Source organism: Grus americana, chromosome 5, assembly GCF_028858705.1.
Source record: "Grus americana isolate bGruAme1 chromosome 5, bGruAme1.mat, whole genome shotgun sequence".
Classification (NCBI taxonomy): Eukaryota; Metazoa; Chordata; class Aves; order Gruiformes; family Gruidae; genus Grus; species Grus americana.
In genome coordinates, this window is record NC_072856.1 from 30,448,646 (window position 1) to 30,472,294 (window position 23,649).

The following is a 23,649-nucleotide window of genomic DNA, read 5'->3' on the forward strand; positions in this document are numbered from 1 at the left end:
CTCAGATCTTTACAGTGCATCCTCTGCATAGCACTTTGACATGGTCTTTCTTACATGGTCTTTTTACATTCCTCTCTCAAGCCTTTCTGCACTTTTTACCTCTTTGACAATGCTTTCCAGAACTGGCTTAACTCTTGTTCTTACCTTGTTCAAACTGTTGGTAAATACTAATTTCTGCATCATTTTATCTTGATTAGGGTCAAACTCTTCCTTCAGAATATTTGTATCATTGAGGTGATTCTGGATTGGATTTCTACATTGGCCAGCCTTTCACAAGCTAAATAAACATCTCTACGCAATGCTAAAAAGTTGGGGTGCTAGGGCGTCTATCGCAGCATGGTCCTGGAGACAGGAAATAACTAAACTCTGCTAAGTGGATTTCTGTGACTTAGGACCATCCTTTATTTTTAACTAATATTTGCAGCTACTTGAGCCTACAGAGACTAAATACCAAGCTATACCAATAGCATCGAGCTATTCCTTTGTGTTGTAGAACATATTTCAGGATATCTAGGGGATCGTAGGGCTACTGACAGAAATTTTTTTTATTATTTTATTGTCTGCTAGAATTTGCTTTTGAGAGGCATTAAGATTGCTGCTTCATGTATCGTTACTCTTAACTGCAAGATATTACTGATGTGGAAGCATTGTTAAGTACATTATTCAAGCAAGGATTTGGCTTTATTTCTTCTTTATTTTCACAGCTGTTTGTTGAAGAGGGAGACTATCTCAAAGTTATCTACCTCACCAAATATTGATCAATGCTGTGAAGGCAGTGTAACAGGGAGGTTGTCATCTGTAGAATATCTTTTCAGAAGAGGTAAAGACATTTCTGGGAGTGATGACCTTAATGATGAAGAAGGGATCTCCTTTTCAGTCCAGAGGCAGCTAACTGAAAAACAAAAACCACCTTCATTTGGAAATAAAAAAGGAGTAGAAAAATACTTTAATGATTCAGCTGTCATGGCTTATATCAATAAAAATGATCAAAAAATTGAAAAGTTGGATGACAACCTAGGGCAAGCTGGATCTCAAAACCAGACCTCTAATGGCTCCTCCTCTGATCTTTTTAAGGAGAAAGATGAGCCTGAAACCTTTATTACAGGAACAAGAATGACAAAAACAAAGGTGCTAGGAAATTTAAGTCAACCTGCAAGTAGCAATCTAGAACAAAATAGAGCTCAGGTATCCAATAAAAAGACTAGAATGGATATTAATGGAAAAGGCCATGGGTCTTCTCCAGAAAACTTTCCTAAAGAAATGAAGAAAACAGTGTATGGAAACCCACCATCAACCCATCTAAACCAAACAGCCAAGAACTGGAAGAGAGCGCCAAACTCAGCCTTGCCAAGTCATGAGAAATCATCAGTGGAACAGCAAGAATCTCTGATGGTGGCAACTTCAGTAGGAAATCTCGCTAAGGTGAACACACAGGCACCACTTTCTTACGTTGAAAAAAAGTGGCACAGTGCTGAGATGCTAAGTGCTGGAGTGTCCATCACAGCCACAGATGTGCTGGGGAACTGGCAAGAGGATGATGAAAATGAGGTTTCTGATACTGACAGTTCCTATTCTGTAGATTCTCTCTCCTGTGCTTATGTAAAAGCTTTCACAGAGAAACTGAAACAAGAAGATTTTGACAGAAATAAATGTCTTGCCAACCCAGAAGATTCTGAGAGTGATGACAGTCAAATGTCACAAGACTCTCTGGTAGAAAAGGAAAATAAAGCAAAAAAGCAAAATAAAAGCCGATTTCACAAATCAAAGGCCCACAATGAACCAGCTAAGCTTTACAAAAACAGAACTGATCACCATATTTCATCTTTGGTGACATCATATGCATCTCGTAGGAGACTGGGAAAGCCTGAAAGAAGCTTTTCTCTGGACAGCTTAGCTGATGGAGAAGAGATGCCAGCAGAAGATCCGGTAGAAGAATCCAAATCTGATTCATCTGATGAAGTTCCAGCAGAGATTTTTTGGAAGTTGCAAACTCCTAGATCACCAGCTGTACAGACTGAGGAAGACCATGAGTCCAAGACCTGCGACAGGGATACAGAAGGGACAAATTATGATCCAAAGCTGAGCAGTTCCTTCTATTTGGACACTACACCACAGCCTGCTTCCAGTAATGCTTACAAGTTGCTGAAAGGGACAAAAGTCTCCTTTGTAGAACAAGAGAGGTCTCCTGATAGAAGACTGTATTATGCAAGTGGAAATCCTTTGTTTATTACTGATGCTTGGTCTTCCCATGTCTCAAAGGTTGACATCAGCAACCCCAGAATAACAGCACCTTCTTCCCCTGAAAATTTGGAATTTCAAGAAGCTCATCTGTGCTCTTTGAGCAAACCAGAGCTTTGGCTGAAGAAAGATGATCTAAAGCAGTCAGCTGCTGAAGTTTCTTTTGTTTCTGGCTCTAAGCAGATACACAGCATTACTCATTTATCACATCGTATAAATGAAATGAACACAGTTTTCTCCTCTGACACATCAGAAGTACCTTTACCTGAAACAACAACAACTGCAAGCAGAGTGTCTGAGAGTGGATCATTAAATAAGATTCTTAAGGGATGGACAGACTCTAATGAAAATTCTTCCTTGGAATCTCAAGATGTAATGTCCTCATTTGTTAGGTCAGTAGGACCAAGCTCCTCTTTTGTTCCTATTTCAGCAAAGCATGATTATTATGAACATTCAAGGTCAAATCAACCTGAACAAGAACAACTGAATGAATTATCTACTTCTAAGTCTACCACTGAATGCACCCAAACATTCAGCTGCTTGGAAAGCGCCTCCAGCACAGACTGCTTGTCACTGGTATCTAGGAAAGAGGATGATTCTCTCCCCAGAACTCATCCAGAGCTGCCAAAAGATCACAATCTGAAAAAAACAACTTTTATTTCTGTGTTGCCTGTGCACATTTTGGAGCAGACAAATGGCTGTGTAGATGCAGATTTAGAAGATGATTTCTTCAGAACTTTTGAAAAAGATGACCTTGATGATGACTACAGTTACCTGATGGCAAAATCAAGTATGGGAGATTCAGGCAGTGGAAGTGCATCTGTCAGTGCACCTGCTGCTGAATCTTCTACAGGACTTGTTCATAATGTGACCTCAACCTCTGCAGTAAAACAAGTCCAATTTGGAAACCATGGGCAGCTTTTTCCAAGAAGGGAAGTACCAACATTTTGTGATGAAGGTTTCTTTCTCAGTGACTTAACAAATAAGAACTGCTCCTTAGTAAGTAGTTATGAGCTTCAGACATTGGCTGGACAAAGAGCAGAATCAGCTGTTAGGGTAGATCTCCTCAGATCCGGGGAAAGTAATTTGGAAACAATGCAAGAAACGGATTATGAACAAATATCTGCAGAAGAAATAACAACAGAGACAGATTTTTCCTCACAGAAGACAACATATCAATGTAACCCTTTAGTTGTTGCTCACAGTGCAAGTTATGACCAATCTGCAACGCCAATAGAGATGTCTCAAAAAGAGATTATCTGTATGGAAACAAGCACAGATAGCTTGGCAGAAGTGCCTTCATTCATAGATAATGAAGAATATGAACCAAAGGATGAAGACTTGTCTTCACTGAATCATTATGAATTCAAAAGCAAACCTGCTTCAAAAAATTATTCCAGTGAATGTGCTCTAGCAGACAGTCAGGCAAGTTGCTTATCCCAACAAATTTCAGAAAATTCTACATCATGCATTGATAATGTAAGAGAAGAAAGCAGTGAAAGCAAAGAACACAATGTCTTGAATTCTCAGGCTGTAGTTCAGAAAGAATTTTCATCCAAATATGAAAACTTAGTGGTAAATGAAGTAAGTTATCTCATGGTGAATGTAAATGGGAAAGACACCAAGTCCTTCCCTGCTGCTATTTCTGAGAGTACTAATGATTTTCTCCCAGAATCCGATTCAAGCGTATTTTACAAAGCTTCAACAAAAGCTAATCTTTTTCAAAGTGCATCTGAGACTGAAAATTATGATAAACTATTGGAGCATGTCACAATAGTGAAAGGAGATTGCAATGCTACGTCTAATTTTACTGTCGAAGTGAGTGCAACAGAAACTTGTTCTGATGTACATTCTGGCTGCCTTTGCACAACATGCTCTTCAAAATCAGCAGGGCAGAAAAACACTACGCATAAGATGACCGACATTTCTGTGGAATTTGATGCAACTGTTCTCTTGGAAACAGAAATACAGAACAAATCTTTACTTGAATCAAGAGAAGAGAAAGAAGCCTTTTTTGAAAGTGATTGCCCAGAGGACATCTTGCTTGTTGAAGATGATGTAAACTCAGAGTCAGGAAGAGCATTTGAATACAACACAAATACATCAGCTACTGTTTCTCAAATGGAGAGTCCATATATAAAGAAAGAATCCAAGTTTTTAAGAAACCCAGAAAACAACCCAGAAGAAACTATGGTTCCTTATCAGAATATAAAAGCAAACACTGATGAAGAAATAACAAAATTAATCAATAATGCAATTAACTTGGAAAAAAATGCATTGGAAATTAAATCCGGAGAGATTGAAAGTTTACCTGACTACCCAGTAGTCAAAGTCCAAAGTATAACTGAAGACAGGAGTGGAGAGAATTTTAAAGGTGTTAGGCTATCTCAGAATCCGAAGAAACCTCTTGATATTGAAGCTTGTGAAGTTCAGTGCGAGTTTTATACAAATCTGTGCCTGACACATGAAGAGGCGGAAAAAGATGAACTGCAGGTAGCCAGCACTGGAGTAGAACACACTCAGGAATCTAAAGCACTTGTGCGTTCTGGCAGCCGACTTGAAACAAACAGCTTTTGCCAAAAAGAAAAAAGTGAGAAAATAGAAATAGGTATTTATTCACCAGAGTTTTCGGTTGCTCCCAAAAACACTCCTTCAGCTGTGTGTTCCCACACAACAGATATTACTCAGAATACTTCAGGCTTCCTTGATACTAGTGAGGGGCTTTTACAGATGAACAGAACAATAGAAAATGTGTTTAATACAGAGGACGTAGCTGCAACGGTACTAATCACAAGTAGGCAAAGAAATATTTTAGCAAAACCTGAAAATGAAGGACAAGTAAATTCTAGCAATTTAGCTGAACATTGTGTACCAAAGTGTTTGGCCCAGGAAGACAAGGTTAATGAATGTGAAGTGACTGGGAGTGAAGAAGAAATTACTGTGACAAACACTGAGGGGCTGATTATTACGAGGGAAGAAGTCATACGCACAGATGAAAATGTTTTATTTACTGAAGAGTCTCCAGCTCTACATCAGGTGTATTGTGACAGGGATAACAAAGAGGAAATTTTAAATCAGTTTAAGATCCCTGAAAGATACCTGACAGCTTCAGGACTAGAACAGAATATACTGTTAGAAGATGATTCAAGATACCATGATCCTACTGAAATGAGTGAAGACGGTGGCTCAGTGGACTCTGTTACAGATACAAGAAATGCAGTCATGAAAGATATCGATGCATATAAATATTCAGTTGATGATAGTACCAGTATTGACCAGTATGGAATTGAACAAGAATTGAAAAGTCTGCACATTAAAGAGGACAGCCATATGTATATGAGTTGCTCTATGCAATATCCTGAGCATGGCACTTCAGAAAACTTGAATGCAAGTATCATTAGAAAAAGACCTGATATTTGTGAATTGGATCCAGCAGGCTCCAGAGCTGAGAAGGAGCAAGTGCATTTGATGAATCTAGTACAAATGGCCAAAACAGACAAAGAAAAGCAGATGTTTGTAGAAAACACAGAGGAGGTAGAACTGATCATTTTACAAAACCTGAATGAGCTATTCCCTGAAAACAAAGGCAGCTGCCAAATGATACATGATGACAGCAGATTAAATGAAATCTTAAGAGAAAGCCAGTGGGTATCTACCAGCTTTTCTAGAAATAATGAAGATACCAGCAAGCAACAAAATCCACCAGCAACACTGAAGTCTACTGAAAAAACCCAAGAAGGTTCACTTAAAGACTCCCCATGCCAGTCTGTAAATCACCTTTTATATCTTGGAGTCAGTGATGATTCCCATCTTGTTCAAGATGTTCCCACTGCATTGAAAGGACATACAAAACTGTCTAACAGCAGTCTCGGAACTGGAGCTGTTCTGCCTTACTATGAAACATTAATGGAGAGTGAGGTCTCTGTTGGTATGCCTGTAAACAAAATGGGAGAAGACAAGTATCTTTCTGATAGAATGCAAAGAAAGAATGTAGCTTTTCTGCACACCGGGACCACGCAGGACAGGCAGGAGGAAGAATCATTTGCGTTTAACAATGCACCTGATTATGCTGTATCTGGGCCTCTTGTCAATGAGAACAGCTCTTCTACTCCCTGCAATGCAGACGGTCTTGAGTCTGAAACTGTTGTACTTCAGCAAGGGGCCAAAGTAAACTTATTCTCCTTGGAAAAATTAGATTCTTCTGAAGATATAATTCAGGATGTTAACAACGCTCGTGAAGAACACGGTGTGGGTTTAATGATTAATAACCAATTAAAAGACTGCCTTAACTCCATAGAAGATACAGCTCAAGAGGAAAAGGGTACCATTGTGCGTGATTCACTGCTCTTGGATAATTCAAACCTGCTTTCTTCTTCAGAGAAAGAAGTGATGGAAGATATAGGGGTGGAAAAAATGCATTCTTTACTAGAAATCTCTTCGCAAAAAGTGTTTCACAATGTTAATACAACTCAGAAAGTACTTCCCGCAAGGAGTTTAACACAGCATGATGAGAAGGAGAAAATTTTAAGCACAAGCTATACTACATCAAACAGTAAAAATAAAAATGCAGAGTTTCCTGGTGTAGCTGTATATCAGCGTGAGCCCAGAGAAAATCAGGGACACAGGACTTCTGAAGAGCGCTGCGCAGACCAACCAGGCAGCACTGTTTCTGAGAACACTTCAGCCCTTTCAGAAGGCCTGAACAAGTCTCCATGGGAAAATCCACATTATAGTAAAGAGTTTCTAAATTATAATAGGAACTTGGGCACTTCTGAATGTTCTCTTGGTCTCCTGAATCGTCCAGCATCATCCGCAGATGTTTTGATTGCCATCAATGGAGACAAAGGTAAAGGAAATGCTGTTCTCTCTGAAGAAACAAAATACTTTGAAAGTGAATCAGCTGATTTAAATGTATCTGTAACTTTTCCTGATGTTTCTCAAGAAGGATATGAAAGGAAAAATAATTCTTCAGTTGCAGAGGCCACATATGCTCAGAATAATAAACTCCCTGAAAAAGTTGTGGGAACAGATCAAAAGGAGAAAATAATTCAAGGTTCTTTCCAGAATTGCAATGACATAAAAGAAAATAAAATTAATGAATACTCAGAACACTACAGTAACACTTCTAGTGTGACTGTACCAGAATCAGGCTTGCTTACTTTTCAGAGCCGAGGACAGACTGGCAGTAATGAATCAAAGTCTCTTCCATCCTACTTTGCAGAAGATTCTCCAACTGATACACCATTTCAAAGCTCCAAGAACTTCAGTGCTTTTGACACTTCTTGTTTACTTGATGACTCAAAATCTCTAATATTTAGTCAGCTTGAGGACTCACTTCAAGATGTTTTTTTGACTAAGCAAGTGTCCTCCAGTTCTGCAGATGTGTGCTCTGTAAAAGAAGGAGATTTTCCCCAAGCATTTGTAAGTGTCAATCACCCATCCTTAACACGATTTTCAGAATCTTCTCTAACTGCAGATATAGGCCGTGGTGAACCTGGCACATACAATATTTCACATACAAGTATATTGAAACACTCTCCATTTGCTGTTTTGCAAATACAAGACACTCAGTCCGATAAGGCTGTGGTATTCGATGAGCCAATACGTGCTTCAGGAAGTATTTTACTTTCTCTTGCAAAAGAAAACAGGCATTGTCCAGTATCAGACACAGACTCTACTTCATATAAAAATTCTGCTGCAGATGGGGAACCTGTATATGGAAGTAATTGTACAAAATTTGACAATGATACAAAAGCTGATCAGCACCACTGGGGTAAAGTTCCACCACAAGAAGCTCGCACAGAACACGTAGAGAAAGTCCTAAATGATAATTCTCTTTTATTACCATCATTACCTTTTTGGGATACTGGAAGGGCAATTCTTGTTAAAGATGGACAAATGAGAAAAATACTTAACAGAAATGAGGAAGAACTGCATTCAAATACTGAGGCTGAACATTTTGCAGTAAAGACAGAGCAGAGAAAAACGTTAAGTAGAGAACCTGCTGAAAAGCAAACTAATGTATTCTCAAATTCTGCAAATGAATTAATAGGCTCAGAAGTTACAGTGTTGTATCCAGGAGATGTTGATGTGGATCCTGAACACACCTGCAATTCATTTAGTCCAACATATCCCACATACAGCAGAAGCACTGATCCCAGCCGACTGTATCACACTGTCTTGGGTTTTGAAAAAAACCCTGCAGATCTGCAAGATAATTGTCAGTATGTGCCTACAGGTGAACAGATAGAACAGGTGCAAGGTAGAATGAATACAGATGGTAGAAAAGAGATTGTACTTTGCAAGAACAATACAGGTTCAAGCATTGATAGCCATGCTGATGCAGACAATTGTTCAACAAGGGGAGATGCTATAATAAGGAATAAGACTCTGAAATCAGAAAGACTAAAGTTTTTTGTAAGGAATAATGAAAGTACCTCCATAAAGTTTTTACCAGAAAACCATGATTTGCCTCCTCAAGAATCCAAACCGGTGCAATTCAGGAGCAAAAGATCATATTCTACTACACGGAATACAGAGCGCTGTAAACAAAGTGAACAGAGACCTTATTTACAAAGTCACAGACTGTCAGCCCCAGCTATTGCTGTCTTCTCTGATACAGAATATACTTTGGAAGCTTCATCTAAGGCAGATCCTTTGTTATATTCTGCATCTAAATCACTACAAGATTTAAATATGAGTGTAGAGCCTCCATCACCAACTGAAGATGATCTTCATGGAATTGAAAGATTCTCAAAGCAGGAATCAAAGAACTTCCTACAGGTTAAATCTAAACCCAGATTTCAGCAAAGAATGGCACAAACTAAAAAGCTTGCAAACTGTGATCCTAAAACCTTACAAAATTTTGCAGCAAGAACCCAAAGCAGCCAGTCTTTAAGAGACTGTACTACTCAATCTCCATCATCCTTCCTGCACACAGCTCACAGTTCTGTGGGTGCAGAAGCAAATGTCCATTCAAAGAGTAGCTCTGTAGCTCAGTGTAGTGAAGGGAAAATTGAAGAAGCTGGATACCAGCCAGAAACAGATTTATTTTTGCATGACAATAAAGATACAATGCATTTTCGTTCAAGTGATATCAACCCATATATTCATCCATGGCAACAAGATGGATCATGCAAGATTGGCTGGAAACAGTATGTTTTTGGAAGTGCTAGTGATGTCTCTTGCAATCAAATTCCTTTAAACCTGGAAAATCGCAAAGTTATGAGATGTTCCAGTGTAGACAATGGATTGAATTCTCAAAATTCTCCTTTTCATTCTCATCTCAGTTCATATGCTACTGCAAAAGTTTTATCGAGCACTTTAAGCAGCATCGAAGGTCTTCAAGGATGGGACAATGTCAGACAAGACTTCCAATCTGCATACTCAAGTGATGGTACCAAGCAGCATAGCAACATATCCAGTGAAACATTGGAAACTAATCCAGAAAATAACACTGCCGAATTTGAGAATCCTTCTGCACAACCTGGTAACTCTTCAATGCAGGTTGATGAAATTGTACTATTATATCCTTCTGAGTCTGAAAGGTCTTCCAAAAAACTACCAGGGATTACGTGTGAGCAGGGAACACAAACAGCAGCTACAGGAAGGTATAAAAGACAGAGAAGACATCAGAGAAGCTATACGGATGTTTCTGCAAGAAAGCAGGAAACAAACAGAGATGTATTTCATCAACCTTCTTCTTGGACAAGCATGCAGAACCTGTCCATGCATCTGTCACAGCTTCTTCAGAACACTTCTGAGTTGTTGGGAAACCTCTCCCAACAGAGTATTATAGATAATGAGCAGAATGCCAAAATCAACCAAAGAGGAACTGAAGAGCCTGTAAAGGCTGCTAGGTCAGATAGCTGCACTCAGACTACAGCAGATGTAGGCACTCAGACTGAGATTTTGGAAGAACCTCAAAGCAAACATGAAGAAAAGCAAGTGGAGACAAAAATGGAAAATGAATTGAGGGCAGCTCAGGCAGTAAACATTGATTGGAAAGGAATAGGTGCAGATGCAGTAGGTAAGATTCCCAAAAGGAAAAAGGAAACACTCCTTCTTGAAGAAAGAACACAAGAACGAACAGGGATGAGAAATCTGGGCAATCCTGACTTCCATGACAGTCTTGACAGCATTTTGGAAGACTCCTTTATGCGTCTGCCTTTCTTGCCCAGAACCTCCACTCCTATCTTAGATTTTCAAAAAACATCCTTAAATGCACAGCAGAATGTTGCTTTTGCTAGTACCAGAGTTTCATCTGTCACATCATCTTCGCTAAGTTCAGGGCAAGATGGTTCTTCATGCACTGTAGTTAGCAGTCCTACTAATAGCACCTCTCAGTCTCCAGCATCTTCCACTCAGGATAAAAGAAGTGTCAATGAACTGGAGGTTCCAGCAGAAAGAAAATTTTGTTACAAAAACACCCTGCTAGTCGATAGGGCCTCTTCACCTATTCTTACTCTCAGTGCTAGTCCCAGCAGCCAGACTGCGTTTAGCAAGTCTGTCTGCTCTATTAAGGAACCTCTTGGATATTCCGGTGATGCTTCAAGTCCCCTTCACAACCAGAGAAAGCAGAGGGCAGGTCCACAGTCCAGCACGCAACCTCATGTGGACAATTTTTCACAGACAGAAACAGACAGTGAATCGAGCGCTTCTAGAGAACATAAGGGCATAAGAAAGAAATCCGCAAGTTTCTCAGATAAGAAAGCAGCCAAAGAGCTTTTAGGACAGGGTGGTTCAAAAGACTTGGAACAACAGCACAGACTCACAGTTGACACCCACACTACCATTTGTGCAAAACGACTGTATCACTCTAGTAGTATGTTGGAGGTGTCAGGCCACAGGGAAGTTTTAACAGGTGATCTCACAGACCACAGTCCACTGGCACGTTCACTTCGTTGTCTGTATGTCACAAGGGGAGGAAGAGGTTCTTCAGCTGGAATCGGACACGAAAAATATGTTGGTAGTTCTGATACTGCTTTGATTCATAACTACTCACCTCCAAATGCTGACTTACTTTTTAATCAAAAAATTAGTGCCACTTGTTCAAGTAAGACAAATGCTGACGCGCCCTCAGAACCTCTGGTAGAAGCATCTTCTCTACAATTTCACGATTTCTTCTGGAAAAATGAAAACAGCTGCCCTCCCCCGCTCTCCGATGTAAGCGACGTGCAAACTTCCTTCCAAGACGACAATACGAATTCTGTCACTGAAAGTGAATGTGACACTGAAATTCTTCTCAACAAGAATACTACTTTTGCAAAGCCTTACAGGCCTCGCAGCTACAGTCTCCGTGATTTACCCATACACAATAAATTTAGCAACTGGTGTGGTGTTAAGGGCAGCCCTCCTCCTTCGTTACTCAGCTTGAGTGGCAGTGTGACCGATTTACGAAGTCAGGCAGAAAAGAAACCTAGAAGCACACGAGCAACAGAAATGGAAGGGAAATCCCAGTTTCGTGACAGCAGGAGCAGAGAGATTGAGAGACTTCAGAAAGAGCGCGCTCAGATCATGTCCGGCATTCACCTGGATCTGCATCAGCATCCCCTCACTGTAGAACTGACTGAAGCAAAGCTCAATTACGGCATCGGGGAAACGGATGCCCTGCTGAGGGTCCTTCAGAGCGGAACTACAGATGATCTGGTGGCGATTCCAGTGAAGCAGCAGCTTTATGAAAGGTAAATTACTTAAAGTAGTGTTGTAGTAAGTATTTTGAATATACTTCACGTACACTTCATGCACCATAAAAACATTTAGTAATGAGCACTTAATCACTTAGTCGCACTGAGTCAACTATATGTGAAGAGATATAGTATTAAGCTTATTTTATACACAGTTAAGTAATGCATTTAAGACAAAAAGTATAAGATTTGGTGTAATTCAAATCTAGTGTCACCCCACTCTTAAGATTTCTAGCAGCTATGAGAGTGATCATGTGTACCTGGTGATCATGGGAATATATTTCATTGATTTACTGCAATGTAAAAATAATTGATACATCCTATTTCTGGGAATATCTTGTTTACGCTTCTGTGAATAAGTGCTGCTCTATGAACATGCAAAAGCAAATTTTAAAACTCCATAAATATACAAAATAAATTATGAAAAAATCAAGATTCTGGATTCTTGCAATTGGATTATAGAACTCAGTTTAGGAAGCTGTTGTAACTAAACTATTTAGAGTAGCTACATTAGTTTCTGTCCTAAATTTACCTCTCAGCCATTACAAGCAGTAACCAAAACCCTCTTACATGTTTCCTACTGTTACAAAAGCAGTGGAGTCCTAGAATTTCTGCATCATCTGTCAGCATGTGGCCAAAGACGTATTTGCAAGGGGAGTGTACGGTATTAGATTTCTATAAATTTTATATTATAAAGCTACCTAATATTTAAGTGTTTTAAAATATCAGAAGATGTAACTTTGCAGGGTGCCTTTTGTCGCCCTGATCATGTTTCCCTGGCAGACACATGAGGACGATTGAAACTCTGAGGAAGGAAAGAGAAAAAAGGCTGCAAAGATACCAAAGAAGCCGAAGTCTGAGTCCTCAAAAGCATTTGAGCCTGTTGCAGACGCTGGATTCAAGTCAGAGGGATCTGGATCTTCCCAGCAGACGCCGAGAATACCTGCAACAATTGAGAAGAGATGTGGTGGAAAATACCAGGTAGGGCATTAGAAACCTCTCTTTCGGCCTGATGTACATTAACAGTGTTCACAATGATGAATTGTGAACACTGATGGTTCTTACTGACATCTGAGACTTCTGTGGCAGAATTCTTCTTCTCAATGCAGAACTGTTAAACTTTGGGATAGAAAGTGCTTTCAGGAAAAACGTGTGCCTGATTTTAGAAAACATTCATTACAATCTTCTGTCTAGTTTATTTCAGTCCATAACAAGAGTCTAATTTATTTTATGTGTATGATATATGGGGACAGACAAGTATTGGGTCTTGACTCATTATAGACCAATCTCTCTTCTTATTATTTCAGTAACTTAAAAGCCACATGAAATAGTTAAGTTTCATTTAAATATCAAAAAAGTTCTGCAACTCTTCACTATTTAGAATTTCTCATCCCCCACCATATTCCCTAAATTACTTTTGCTTCCTTTGCGGTAGGTCAGGAGACAGTGGTCTTCCCAACACAATTATTTCACGTGTGGTACACCAAAGCAGTAACCTTAGATGATATAGAGAGCTAACTTAGAAACCAGTGCAATTGCTGGAGTAATCTCAGTGGTAAAACTGGACTTGCAATTTCCAAGGTGAATGTCCATGCAGCCTTTAGTGAGCAAAGAGAAACTTTTTGGATGCTAATGTGACGGTTTTTAATTGCTTTTCCTCTTCCGTGTTGAAAGATGATTTTCTCATGCTATTTTGTCAGGTGACCCAATTTCAGGTAATTATGTGTGTTTTCCCCCAATTACAGAGTTCAAGAACCAAAAAGAAGAAGCATTCAGCATCCTTCAGACATTGAACTGTTGCTCCGAGACTACCAGAGGGCACGAGAGGAAACCAAAACTGAAATTGCACGAGCTAGGGACAAACTTCGGGAGAGAGCTGAGCAAGAAAAAAGGCGGATACGGGAGCAAATATTTTCTCAGTTACAGAAGGTGAGCATTACAGAGGAAACCATTAGTCATTATTCACATCAATGCCTTTTTTTAAAATAAACTTTTCCGTGGCTAAATAATTCTCCTGTTTGATACACATCAGCATAGAAAAAACAAATAATTAAATGCAAATTCATGCTTAAAAAAATCTCAGTAATACTGACCCAATACTGTTCATGCTTCTGAACTACATCTTCATGAAGCCACATTTTATGTACAAGAAACTCCTAATGTTTTCTCATTGGATCGAGCTTACCCAGCGATTCTGTGGGGCATCTGCCCAGGCTATGGAAGAGTTTTACTAAGGTAAACTGAGTTTATTTCAGTATGTACTTGAACACAAAGACCTGTATTCTTTTCTTTTTTCTGTTTCTCTTTTTAGATTGTCCTCTGTGTGTGTGTGTTTGCCCGTACTTTTGGTTTTTTCTTCTGTGCTGTTACCCATCTCGTACAGTCCAACGTGTGCGTTTATTTCTCCCAGATGCAAGGACAACACGCCGTTAGGATGTGTCTGTTGAGCCCAGTTTCCAACTATACTTTTCCACAGCAATCATCTTTGCTACTGCCTGACAATGCAGCTCAATCGTAGCTGCAGATCTCCTCTCCTCATACATCTGTATGTGGTGCAAAATGTGGTGAACCCTTTAAGGCACCTTGAATTCAGGCACCTCGAATTCAGGCACCTCCACTGGATCTTACCACATCTGCTGCCGTATTTTTCTTGTGAAATGTAGACGTACTTCACCTCCGCTGGAAAACCAAACTTAGAACTGCCCTTGAAAGTATAAATAATCTTGAAGTTGCCAGTATTTTCTTATTATGTAATTTTTATTTAATCTTCGGGGCTGGCATTGAGTAGTTCCATTGGTTAAAGTAAAATCTTCAGTCTTTAACAACTACATTTGACCAGCAAGTTCAGTTAGGGGCTACTCAAGAAGTAGGCAAAGAGCAACAAGCAGGACTGAAGAGAGAGCTTTTTTTTTTAAAGTTTTTCCCCTAAAAGACATCCTAGCATTCGTTTGATAGCCTGGACTCTCGTATGTGAAAAATAACAACTGCACAGGCTGTGTTTTCCCAGGCTGCCAGGTGTTACAGGAGTGGTTCACTCTATGGCTTATATAATCTTAGCCTTTCAAATGAGCCTGCTTATTTAATACTTTCTGTATGGCAACAGCTTTTGTCAACACTCCTTGAAAGAAATTGCACTTCTTTAGATTATTCCTCTTTCATCTTTTAGTGCTGTTATCATTGATTTGACTATCTGTTGTGCAAGGCAAGTTTCGTGTGGCATTTTGTTTGTAATACTGTGATACTTATTACAGGAGGAAGCAAGGCTGAAGACTCTTGCAAGTACAAGCACTTTATGTACAGACTCCAGCCTCAGCCTCTCCTCTGGCCCAACATCTGGTTACAACAGCAGTAATACTGCTACGTATACTGCAAGTAACCTCAGCAGCCAGGAAGGACAGGTGAGAAACAACTGGCCTGTGAGACTAATGTCTCCTGCTGCTTCGACAATAACAGAGAGATAATGTAGGAACAGAAACTTTTTTGAAACAGTTCGTATTGTCACAGCTATCAAGCAGGACAAGTTTGTGTCACTAGTACACAGACAGGTGACAACGGGGTAGAGGGAGCATTACCAAAGGAGAGAGGTGCTTTTCTTTTTCTGAGTGGGTTTTTTTTCAAACTCATAAACACCAGATAGTGTTACTATTGTCAGTAATGCCACTGTCTGTCAAGTGTTTTAGAAACAAGCCTTTTCTTGTGATAAACCAGAATGTGATATTCTCAGTGTGCCTTCCTCAATGATGCACACATTGACTTAAGAGTTTGTGCATGTTAACATGACCTTTCTGAAGTTACTTTTTGGAGTAAGTGCCTGTGCTAGCTCCTCACACTTGGTTTGCTAGATTTCCTGAGTCACGGTATCATTTCATAACCAAGGGAAAGACAGAGGAGTTACCTGATGATAAAGAGAAGCTTCCAACCTTTTTAAGGCAGATTTGCTACAAATGTGCCACTTGCTATGTAACATAATTTATTTGTCCCAGATCACACCAAAAGCTCGCACTTCTGCTCTTTCTTAAATCAGGTCTCTTCTGGGAATGCCTTCCCTTCAAGAGATACACGAGGTCGTTCAGCTGTTAGAAATAGTCATCTTTATGTGTTAGAGCAACTACAGAAGGATTCAACATTTGGTAAGCAAAACATACATCTGCTTATATTTGAGTTGCATCCCAAAACCTAATGAGATTTGTCTTTTATGCAAATCAAAATCTAGTTTGATTCTCTGTATTTTGAGGATGTGTCTACTATTACATGACCTCAGAAAAATACTGTCAACCAGTAGCCAGAGCTTGCTTAGAATTCCTTGAAAAAGTAAACAGTGATTTGGTCCCTCTGAAGTTGGTCTTTTGATGTAACATCTGAATACAGTGTTCTGAGGATGATGCTTTGAACCAAGGAAGCAGGAAGGGGCGGGGGGGCCTAAAGCTGCAATGAATATAGGAGTGTACATGCAAGTTCTTATTTTTTTATCCTCAAGACTGATGTTGCCTATTCCTCTTTAGGTTATTTTATTAGCTTATGTGTAGTAATAACCATTAACCCTGACCCTGAGTAACACTAGATTTAACTGCTGTGTAATTACCACTACACAGATTGTCTAGATGAGGGATGTTACTAGTCCTTCATCAGGATCAGGTGGATTGGGTGCTCCAATGGAGGGTTTCAGTCCCTGCAGCTGCAGAATAGTGGTGGGTTTCCTTTCTGGTTCGGGGTTTGTTTTGCTGTTTGTTTTGTTTGTTTGTTTTTTTTTTTTTTTAATTCCCTTATTGCTTTTTTGTTCCCTGCAGAAGTCAGCAGAGTTCAGCCACCCCTTCCTTCTGGTAGCATCAGCTGTAGGTTCACTCATGGATTAACTATTTCTGTCAGCTCCTCTTCAACAAAAGGATACCAAGATTTATCCAAACATATCTTGGCTAATGCTACCACTGAGGTAAGTAAATAAGCAGTTTTCACTTATTTCTGTACCTCCTACTGGAAGCTGTAGCAAAAAAGGGTGGGGACAAGCCTTGATCTTGCCAATAGCTTCCTATTTGCCAGAGGCACATTGAACAATTTTAAATGGCGAGGGAAAGTGACCCAGGCTGCAGCAGTGGGGTTCAGAAGAGACTGTTGCATGTTAGCTGAAATGGTGAAACTGCTGAACTCTAGTGTCCAAGAATTCCTACAGTGCAGGTTTTACCTGTCTGTGTATGACAAGATGTGGGTGTGCAGTTAGAAGGAAAGCATAAGAACTTTGTACTTCAGATCGGGTAGAATCATTTCAACATCATTTGGAGATACATGCTCCCTCCATCTCCCATTTTCTCACAATAGCTTAGGCTACTATAAAGGCTTCCATTTTTTTATATATATATATATATATATATATGTATATATAATCTCTCTATATATCTCTCTCTCCCTTCAGCAGAGAATATGACACATCAGTCTGGCTGCTGGCTAAAGATTAAGCACTTGTGGTAAAGCCAGCTGAGTAGTTTGAGTAGAAGATAAGTATAGCAGCATGTAAAAGCTGAACACAATTTCTAGTTTATACACCTTTCTCTTACCCGTACATTTGTTTTCTAAGGTAATGGCAGCATGCTCGCATAACCTGAGGAACCTCTACACATGCCAAGCAGCAGCTGGTTGGAAGTAAGTTCATGGCAGGTCGTTATAATGGGAGGCCTTTTTATGTACTTGGCCCTCCTGTGTGCAAATACTTTTCATTTCTCTTTGACAGGTATCAGTGTACAGAAAAAGAGGTGCTGGTTTACTACAAAGTGTTCCCTTCAGCAACAAGGCATGGGTTTCTGGGAGCAGGAGTGATAGAAAGACCTCTTCCCTGTGTGTGGGGACTAGTCAGAGATCCTGGCAAAAGGCATCTGTACGACAGAACTATCAACACAGCCCGAATACACAAGAAGGTAACCAGCCATATTCAGCTGGGTGAGTATCAACACAAACCCCTAGCCACCATTATCATTACGTGCTTTCTCAGCTCAGGTTGAACCCAGGAAGAAAGTTAGAGGCATCTTATTTTATTTCTTAAGGTTTGAATAAACAGTTTTGTTATTTAAGATGGAAACTTCAATTTTACGAGACTTTTGCAAAGTAAGGACAATAGTAAACACATCTTACTGCAGAAGTACAGCTTGAGACAGTGGTTTGAAAGGCAAAATAAATCTTAAGTGGCTTGAAAAAGCATCTTAATGACACATTAGAGCATATTAACTAGAGCTCTGCTCTTAGGCAACAAGAAGTCAAAATAAAATATGCATTTTAAGTTAAAGTCTTAATTCTCCTTTGTTGTTTTTGGGTGTTTTTTTTCCACAGTATATTTAGTGACCGATACGTCCCTGTGTTACCTAAAGCAACCCCGGGATTTCTGCTGCATTACTGTAGAAGCCAAAGAGGTAAAGTGAACATTCTCTCTGAAGCACAGAGGAGTAATTGTTCTAAACTCATGGTGCAAGGACAAAGGAGAGAAGGAAGTAAACTCTGTGCTTTTATTTCCAGAAGTGACAGTATGACAGGAAGAAAAGGCAGGCTGATATGAGACAACTGCATTATGTCTAAAACCCTCTTATGAATGACAATCATCAGCCAGGCCCCGTTAGGTAGTAACATAAATGTTACATAGTAGATTCTGGTTACAAACATGCAGGATTATGCCAAAAATAATACATAACATGAGAAATACTATTTCTTATCAAAAGAGCTCTTGTAAGATGAGAAATATCCCTCAGGGCAAACAAAGAAAACATTACTATATGCCTAATTTTTTTTTTTTCAAATTGTCATCTTTACACTTTGTCCCATGCAGGAGAACTTGTCTGTCTTGGCTATTCAGTCTGTCTATGATGCAACCATGCCTCACCCTTGTAAAGAAGTGGTGAGAGGGGAGATTTTGCCAAGCGCTTGGATACTGGAACCTGATGTAGTGGATGGAAGAGATATCACCAGAGTTATTTACATGGCACAGGTAAGATTTTGCTGTATATCCAATGGTCAATGCAAAAAGCCGTATCAGAACGCTAAGAGCTGGTAAGTAACAAAAAAATATAAGCCTTTGGCTATGTTCCATGAAGTTTATGAAGTGACCATAAAAGTCACCTCCACTTCACACTGTTACATAGCATGATGTATGGTAATGCAGAGACAATCTTACTAGGATTGTGCTTAAGCACAGGATTCCGTTTTTACAGCAGCTAAAGCTGCTCCCTTGGGATACCAAGACTCCGCTGTAAAGGTTTATTAGCAATTTTAGTGTAATGTTGTAGCCAGTGTTAGAGACTGGAGAGTCTTATCTGCATTTTCTTCTTGCTGTAGACGCAGGAAGTCCACTTAGGTTATATTATTTTCAAAAATGCACAGGAATACTTTCTGTAACTGAAGTCATTAATTCTTCACACTTAATAGATACAGACGAGAAGTCAAGATTAGGATTGCAGTTAAGAACAAGACAATGCTGCCATCCATTTATTACAGACTCATCTGAAAAGTAGGCTCTCTTCAAGACAGGGGTACCAAGTACTTTAAAATGTCCAGAAGAGACTACCATAATGTATAATTTATTTTAAAGTGCTCATCTGAGAGCTAAATGGAATTAGTCCTTTAAACTTATCTATATAAAACATGGTTTTTAAGATGTAATTTTTTTTAAATATTATCTTTAAGTTATAGTAATTAGTATATGTATTTTACAATGCATATATGTAATGCATATGCATTTTACAATTTTATAGGCATTTTATATTGCACTTTAGTATACACATATACTTTTTCAGTAGCACTATATCATCTGTCTCAAACAAGTAATATTCAGTCTAAGCTCAAAGTCAAAAGCAATGCTGAAAGTAACATCAAATACGCAAAGCTTTGAAAGTGTATGGAGTACTGGGAAGGCAAAGATACAAACCACATGGTAACAATAGCAGCAATTGCCTGTACACTACTCTCGTGCTTAACATACACTGCAACATCAGTGCTGTTCCAGGCTGGAGAGAAGTGTTTTGTTCAAAAATGGGTACAAACCCCCCACATATGTGGCCTTTCTTCTAATTCCTGCAGGTGGATCTTGGTGCCCCGGCCATCCCTGCAAGGCTCCTGAGTTCCATTGCTAAGCGGCAGCCACTGGTGATTGCTCGCCTGGCACACTTTCTAGCTAGTTAGTGTGTGGTACAACTCCGGACACTGAACAGCAGCTGGAAGTTCAGAGACACAAGCATCTGTAAGTGTCATGTAAAATGCTGGCTCATAATGCAGTCACAATCGAGCCTCATTTGAGCATCCTAATTGCTAAGTATAGTTAGGAAAAAGGATCATTTATTTTAGCCAATGCTACTCAGAAGAAACTCAGCAAGTTTTATGGGGAACCCATCTTCCTGGAGACAGCTGTGGAAATCCTCCATGGAACAGCAGGAAGGTCTGCTGTCTCTGTGAAGACCAGAGGAAGCCACATTGCTCTACAATAGCCAGCATCTTACATGCAGAAGTGTATTATTTCATTTCTGTTTCCAAGAAGCTTCAAAGATCAACCTTCTTTAAGAAAGTTTAGGCAGTGGTGAGAAAAAGGCAATGGAAGCAATGAAATGCACTACAAACTGGAAACAGTACAGGTATGGCTTGAGACCTTTTACAAGCTCTTGAGTAGAGCTGCAAAGTCACTTTCGAATGTTGAGATAAGTAAGTATCAAATGCAAAGTTCCCAACAGTGTAGATAAATCATTTAACTTCACTAGCTGGCTATACTTCCCCTTGAGAAGGGAAGTTAAAACAGCATGATATCTACTAGTCATCCTCCACCCTGAATAGATTTTTCTCATGTAATTGGCTGACAACTTGCAGCCAGTATAAGGTATTTCAGATTGCCACTACACTATGCAGCATCAGTGGAAACCACCACACCTCAGGACACAGTTTTACTGCACTGCAGAATCAATTAGGTGCTTTGAAATAAAGAAACCAAACTGACAGTTCTAAACAGTGACACTTTGTCATTAATAAGGAGTAGTACTGAGTAATCAGCTTGTTTCTAGAATTTAAATCCTGCAAATAAGAGTAGCTCCAGCTTTTTCCATCAGCCCTGTTACACTTTTGCCCAAATGCATTAAGAGCTGAAAAATCCAGCCTGGTCATAGTCTTATGGCACTTCTCTGTTCGTAACACAACTGGCTGTCTCACTGCAGCAAATACAGACTCTTCCCATTCACTTACATCGTGGTATTTCTGTTGAACTTAGTCCTGCTGTCAGGTTTTACACATTTGTTCAATGCACTCCCTAGGTTGATCACACGTTCCTAAAATGAACCAAAACCACAACAAATTCACCTGTCTGAATAACTTCATTTAGTTCTTTCAGCACAACAGTAAAGACTCACTTTAGATACCTTATCTAAGCAATAAAAGATGCTAGTATAGGCTTTATTTAGCTCAAAAAAGCCCACATTGTTCAAGAAGCTGTTGCACTTTAAATTTGTCAAGTGAGAAATATGTATTTGAGCATCCACCTTACCAGAGTAAGCATCTGCTACTTTAACACAGCTGCTTTCAGTAAAAAGTGTTTTCCCAGCATACAGTGAAGTGAGCTACACTTCCCACCTTTGCGTTCAAGAGCCAAGATCTACTTTTACTATATCTTTGCACAGGTGTAATTTTGGCTCTCAGCTTCTATGTTACTTCCTGTTATTAATACAGTAAGTTTTAAAAGAAAAGATAATAGCTATTTTAAATTGATATTTAAGAAAATAGCAGTTTTGAGACATACCAGTCCAAGGCTTCCCCCCCCCCCCCTCCCCCCAAACTATACCAGGTAGGATAACAAAACCTTTCACTTACAAATGTGCTTTGTTTTATCTTTAGATGGTCATGTTACAATCTTAACACCAATATAGTACTGTTCTCTTTTGGTGAGGCTCAGCCTTTTCTTAAAAGCCTGCCAAACTGAGTCGTGGCATGATTCACTTCAAGTGTCATGCATCTTCCATGGCCCCTCCAGGAAAAAAGGGGCAGCCCCTCACACAGTTTTCTGCAACTGAGCAAAAAGACAGATTTCCAGATTTGCAACCGGTCATAGTCTCCCCTTTTTGGTGGAAACCAAGAAAGGAAGAGGGAACAAGGCAGTATATAAAAGCCCTAGAAAAACCAAGCAGAAAAAGCAGCACAGTGTATTGGCTGTCCCCAGTGCTGCTTCTGTGGACTCCTGGAGGCAGCAGGGGGAATCTTCATACAATCCACAAACGATTTGCTCAGTGCTTCAGTTTTGGGTTTTTTTTTTTTCCCTTTTATTTTGGACATGGCACTAGTGATAAAGCAGTTTGTGTAGGAAAAACATCTAGGGGGACTCCTATTGATCAACGATGCCAGTGCCTATGAAGGATAATGTCTTATTGTACAGTGCATCAGATGTTTATTTTTATATATACACATAAGATTTTTTCTATGTTTACAAATTAAGTTATTTATATATGCTTGTTTTGAAGCGTTTTTATATGCTATCAAAGCTAAGTTTTATTTTTATCAGTATTGAATTAATGTAACTTTTTTTTTAATACAATCTTCAATTGATACTAAAAAGCCTATTTATATGAATGTTTTCTTTCGCAAATATAACATTTTACGGTACCCGTTAATGTACGGCATTGGTTTGTTTGGAAGGAAGAAATAAAAACCCAGCAGATATCTAATTTGTTAATCTACAATGGGCAAAAAACAACTTCCTGCAAGTTACTGCTGAGCAGTAGATGATCAAACCAATTGTATTGTACCACCTACTGTTGCATCTCTGCTCTTAATCAAGATTGCTATTTTCATATCCACAATAAATGGTATTTTCTACACAAGAAAGCGTGCCCCACGTTATTTTGCTCCAGCTAAGATACTCATCTGCTGGATGGAGAAGTAACAGAAAGGCTAGCTTGTGATAAAAGATGTAGGGCTCTTACTTACCTGCCGAGGAATGAATTTGTAGCACAAGAGCCAAGTAGCCTGTCACTGCTTAAATGTGGCTTCTGGGACACAGAAACCTTGTGCCTTGTCCAAGCAAGAGGGTTTGGTGTTTTGTTTTCAAATGAAGCACTGGCTGAACCTTCTTCCTGAGTCCTGTTACACAACTCCTCTGACCTGCACATCCAGAAGGAAGTTAATACAATGCCATTTTCCTCATTTTCTTTTGGGAGTTGTGAGTTTGCAGTAGGACAGACTGACAGAAGGAAGGCCACGCACTCTGACCTAGCTTCCTGCGAGCTCTCTGTTCCCTCCTGCTTGAAGCACTCACACAGAGTGGAGGCTTCCAGCCCAGCGGGCCCACAGAAAGTCATGCATCCTCATCAGAATGGTCCCACTGCTGCGTAGCCCTAGGCCAAAACCAGCATGCTACGTGCTTGTTCCTAAGGTTTCCTTACAAAGCTGGGTGTCTGGCTTTACCAAGCAACCAAGGCTGGGACCCACAGGATGCCCAGGAACCAGAGTAACTGCTTTAACACCTAAAAACATGGAAACAGGAGCATTTCTTACCTGGTGGTTCCCACTGGAGAACTGCCTGCCTTCTGCCCCATAGGGCACAACTATGCTCTCTGGATGTAGTGAACTGCTCCTGGGGCTTGGTCACCTTTTAAATAAAAATTTCCAAGCCTGTTGTATTAGAGAAGGACAATTCAGATACATTGAGTTCATGAAAACAGCTGTGGCCATGGTATCTATTGAAACAGTTTTACAATACCCAAATAAAGTCAGTTCCAGAGCC

General features: G+C 39.7%; 2 protein-coding genes across 7 annotated transcripts in view; one reads left to right on the forward strand and one right to left on the reverse strand.

The window, feature by feature from the left end:
- The window catches only part of STARD9 (StAR related lipid transfer domain containing 9), a 113,705-nt gene extending 92,484 nt beyond the window's left edge, over positions 1–21,221 (forward strand). For 5 of the 6 annotated variants that reach the window (XM_054828639.1, XM_054828642.1, XM_054828643.1 and 2 more), the window contains 11 exons: positions 705–11,921; positions 12,708–12,905; positions 13,670–13,853; positions 15,176–15,322; positions 15,949–16,054; positions 16,712–16,854; positions 17,494–17,558; positions 17,647–17,852; positions 18,240–18,319; positions 18,730–18,888; positions 19,977–21,221. In XM_054828639.1, the coding sequence (XP_054684614.1) occupies positions 705–11,921; positions 12,708–12,905; positions 13,670–13,853; positions 15,176–15,322; positions 15,949–16,054; positions 16,712–16,854; positions 17,494–17,558; positions 17,647–17,852; positions 18,240–18,319; positions 18,730–18,888; positions 19,977–20,078 (12,607 nt within the window). In that variant the 3' untranslated portion in view covers positions 20,079–21,221. The remainder of the gene's footprint in view (positions 1–704; positions 11,922–12,707; positions 12,906–13,669; positions 13,854–15,175; positions 15,323–15,948; positions 16,055–16,711; positions 16,855–17,493; positions 17,559–17,646; positions 17,853–18,239; positions 18,320–18,729; positions 18,889–19,976) is intronic. The other variant, XM_054828640.1, reaches the window with a different exon arrangement.
- Positions 21,222–22,881: 1,660 nt separating this feature from the next.
- CDAN1 (codanin 1) overlaps positions 22,882–23,649 on the reverse strand; it is a 35,256-nt gene continuing 34,488 nt past the window's right edge. Inside the window, exon 29 of the mRNA XM_054828650.1 lies at positions 22,882–23,537. Within this exon, the coding sequence (XP_054684625.1) occupies positions 23,518–23,537 (20 nt within the window). The 3' untranslated portion in view covers positions 22,882–23,517. The remainder of the gene's footprint in view (positions 23,538–23,649) is intronic.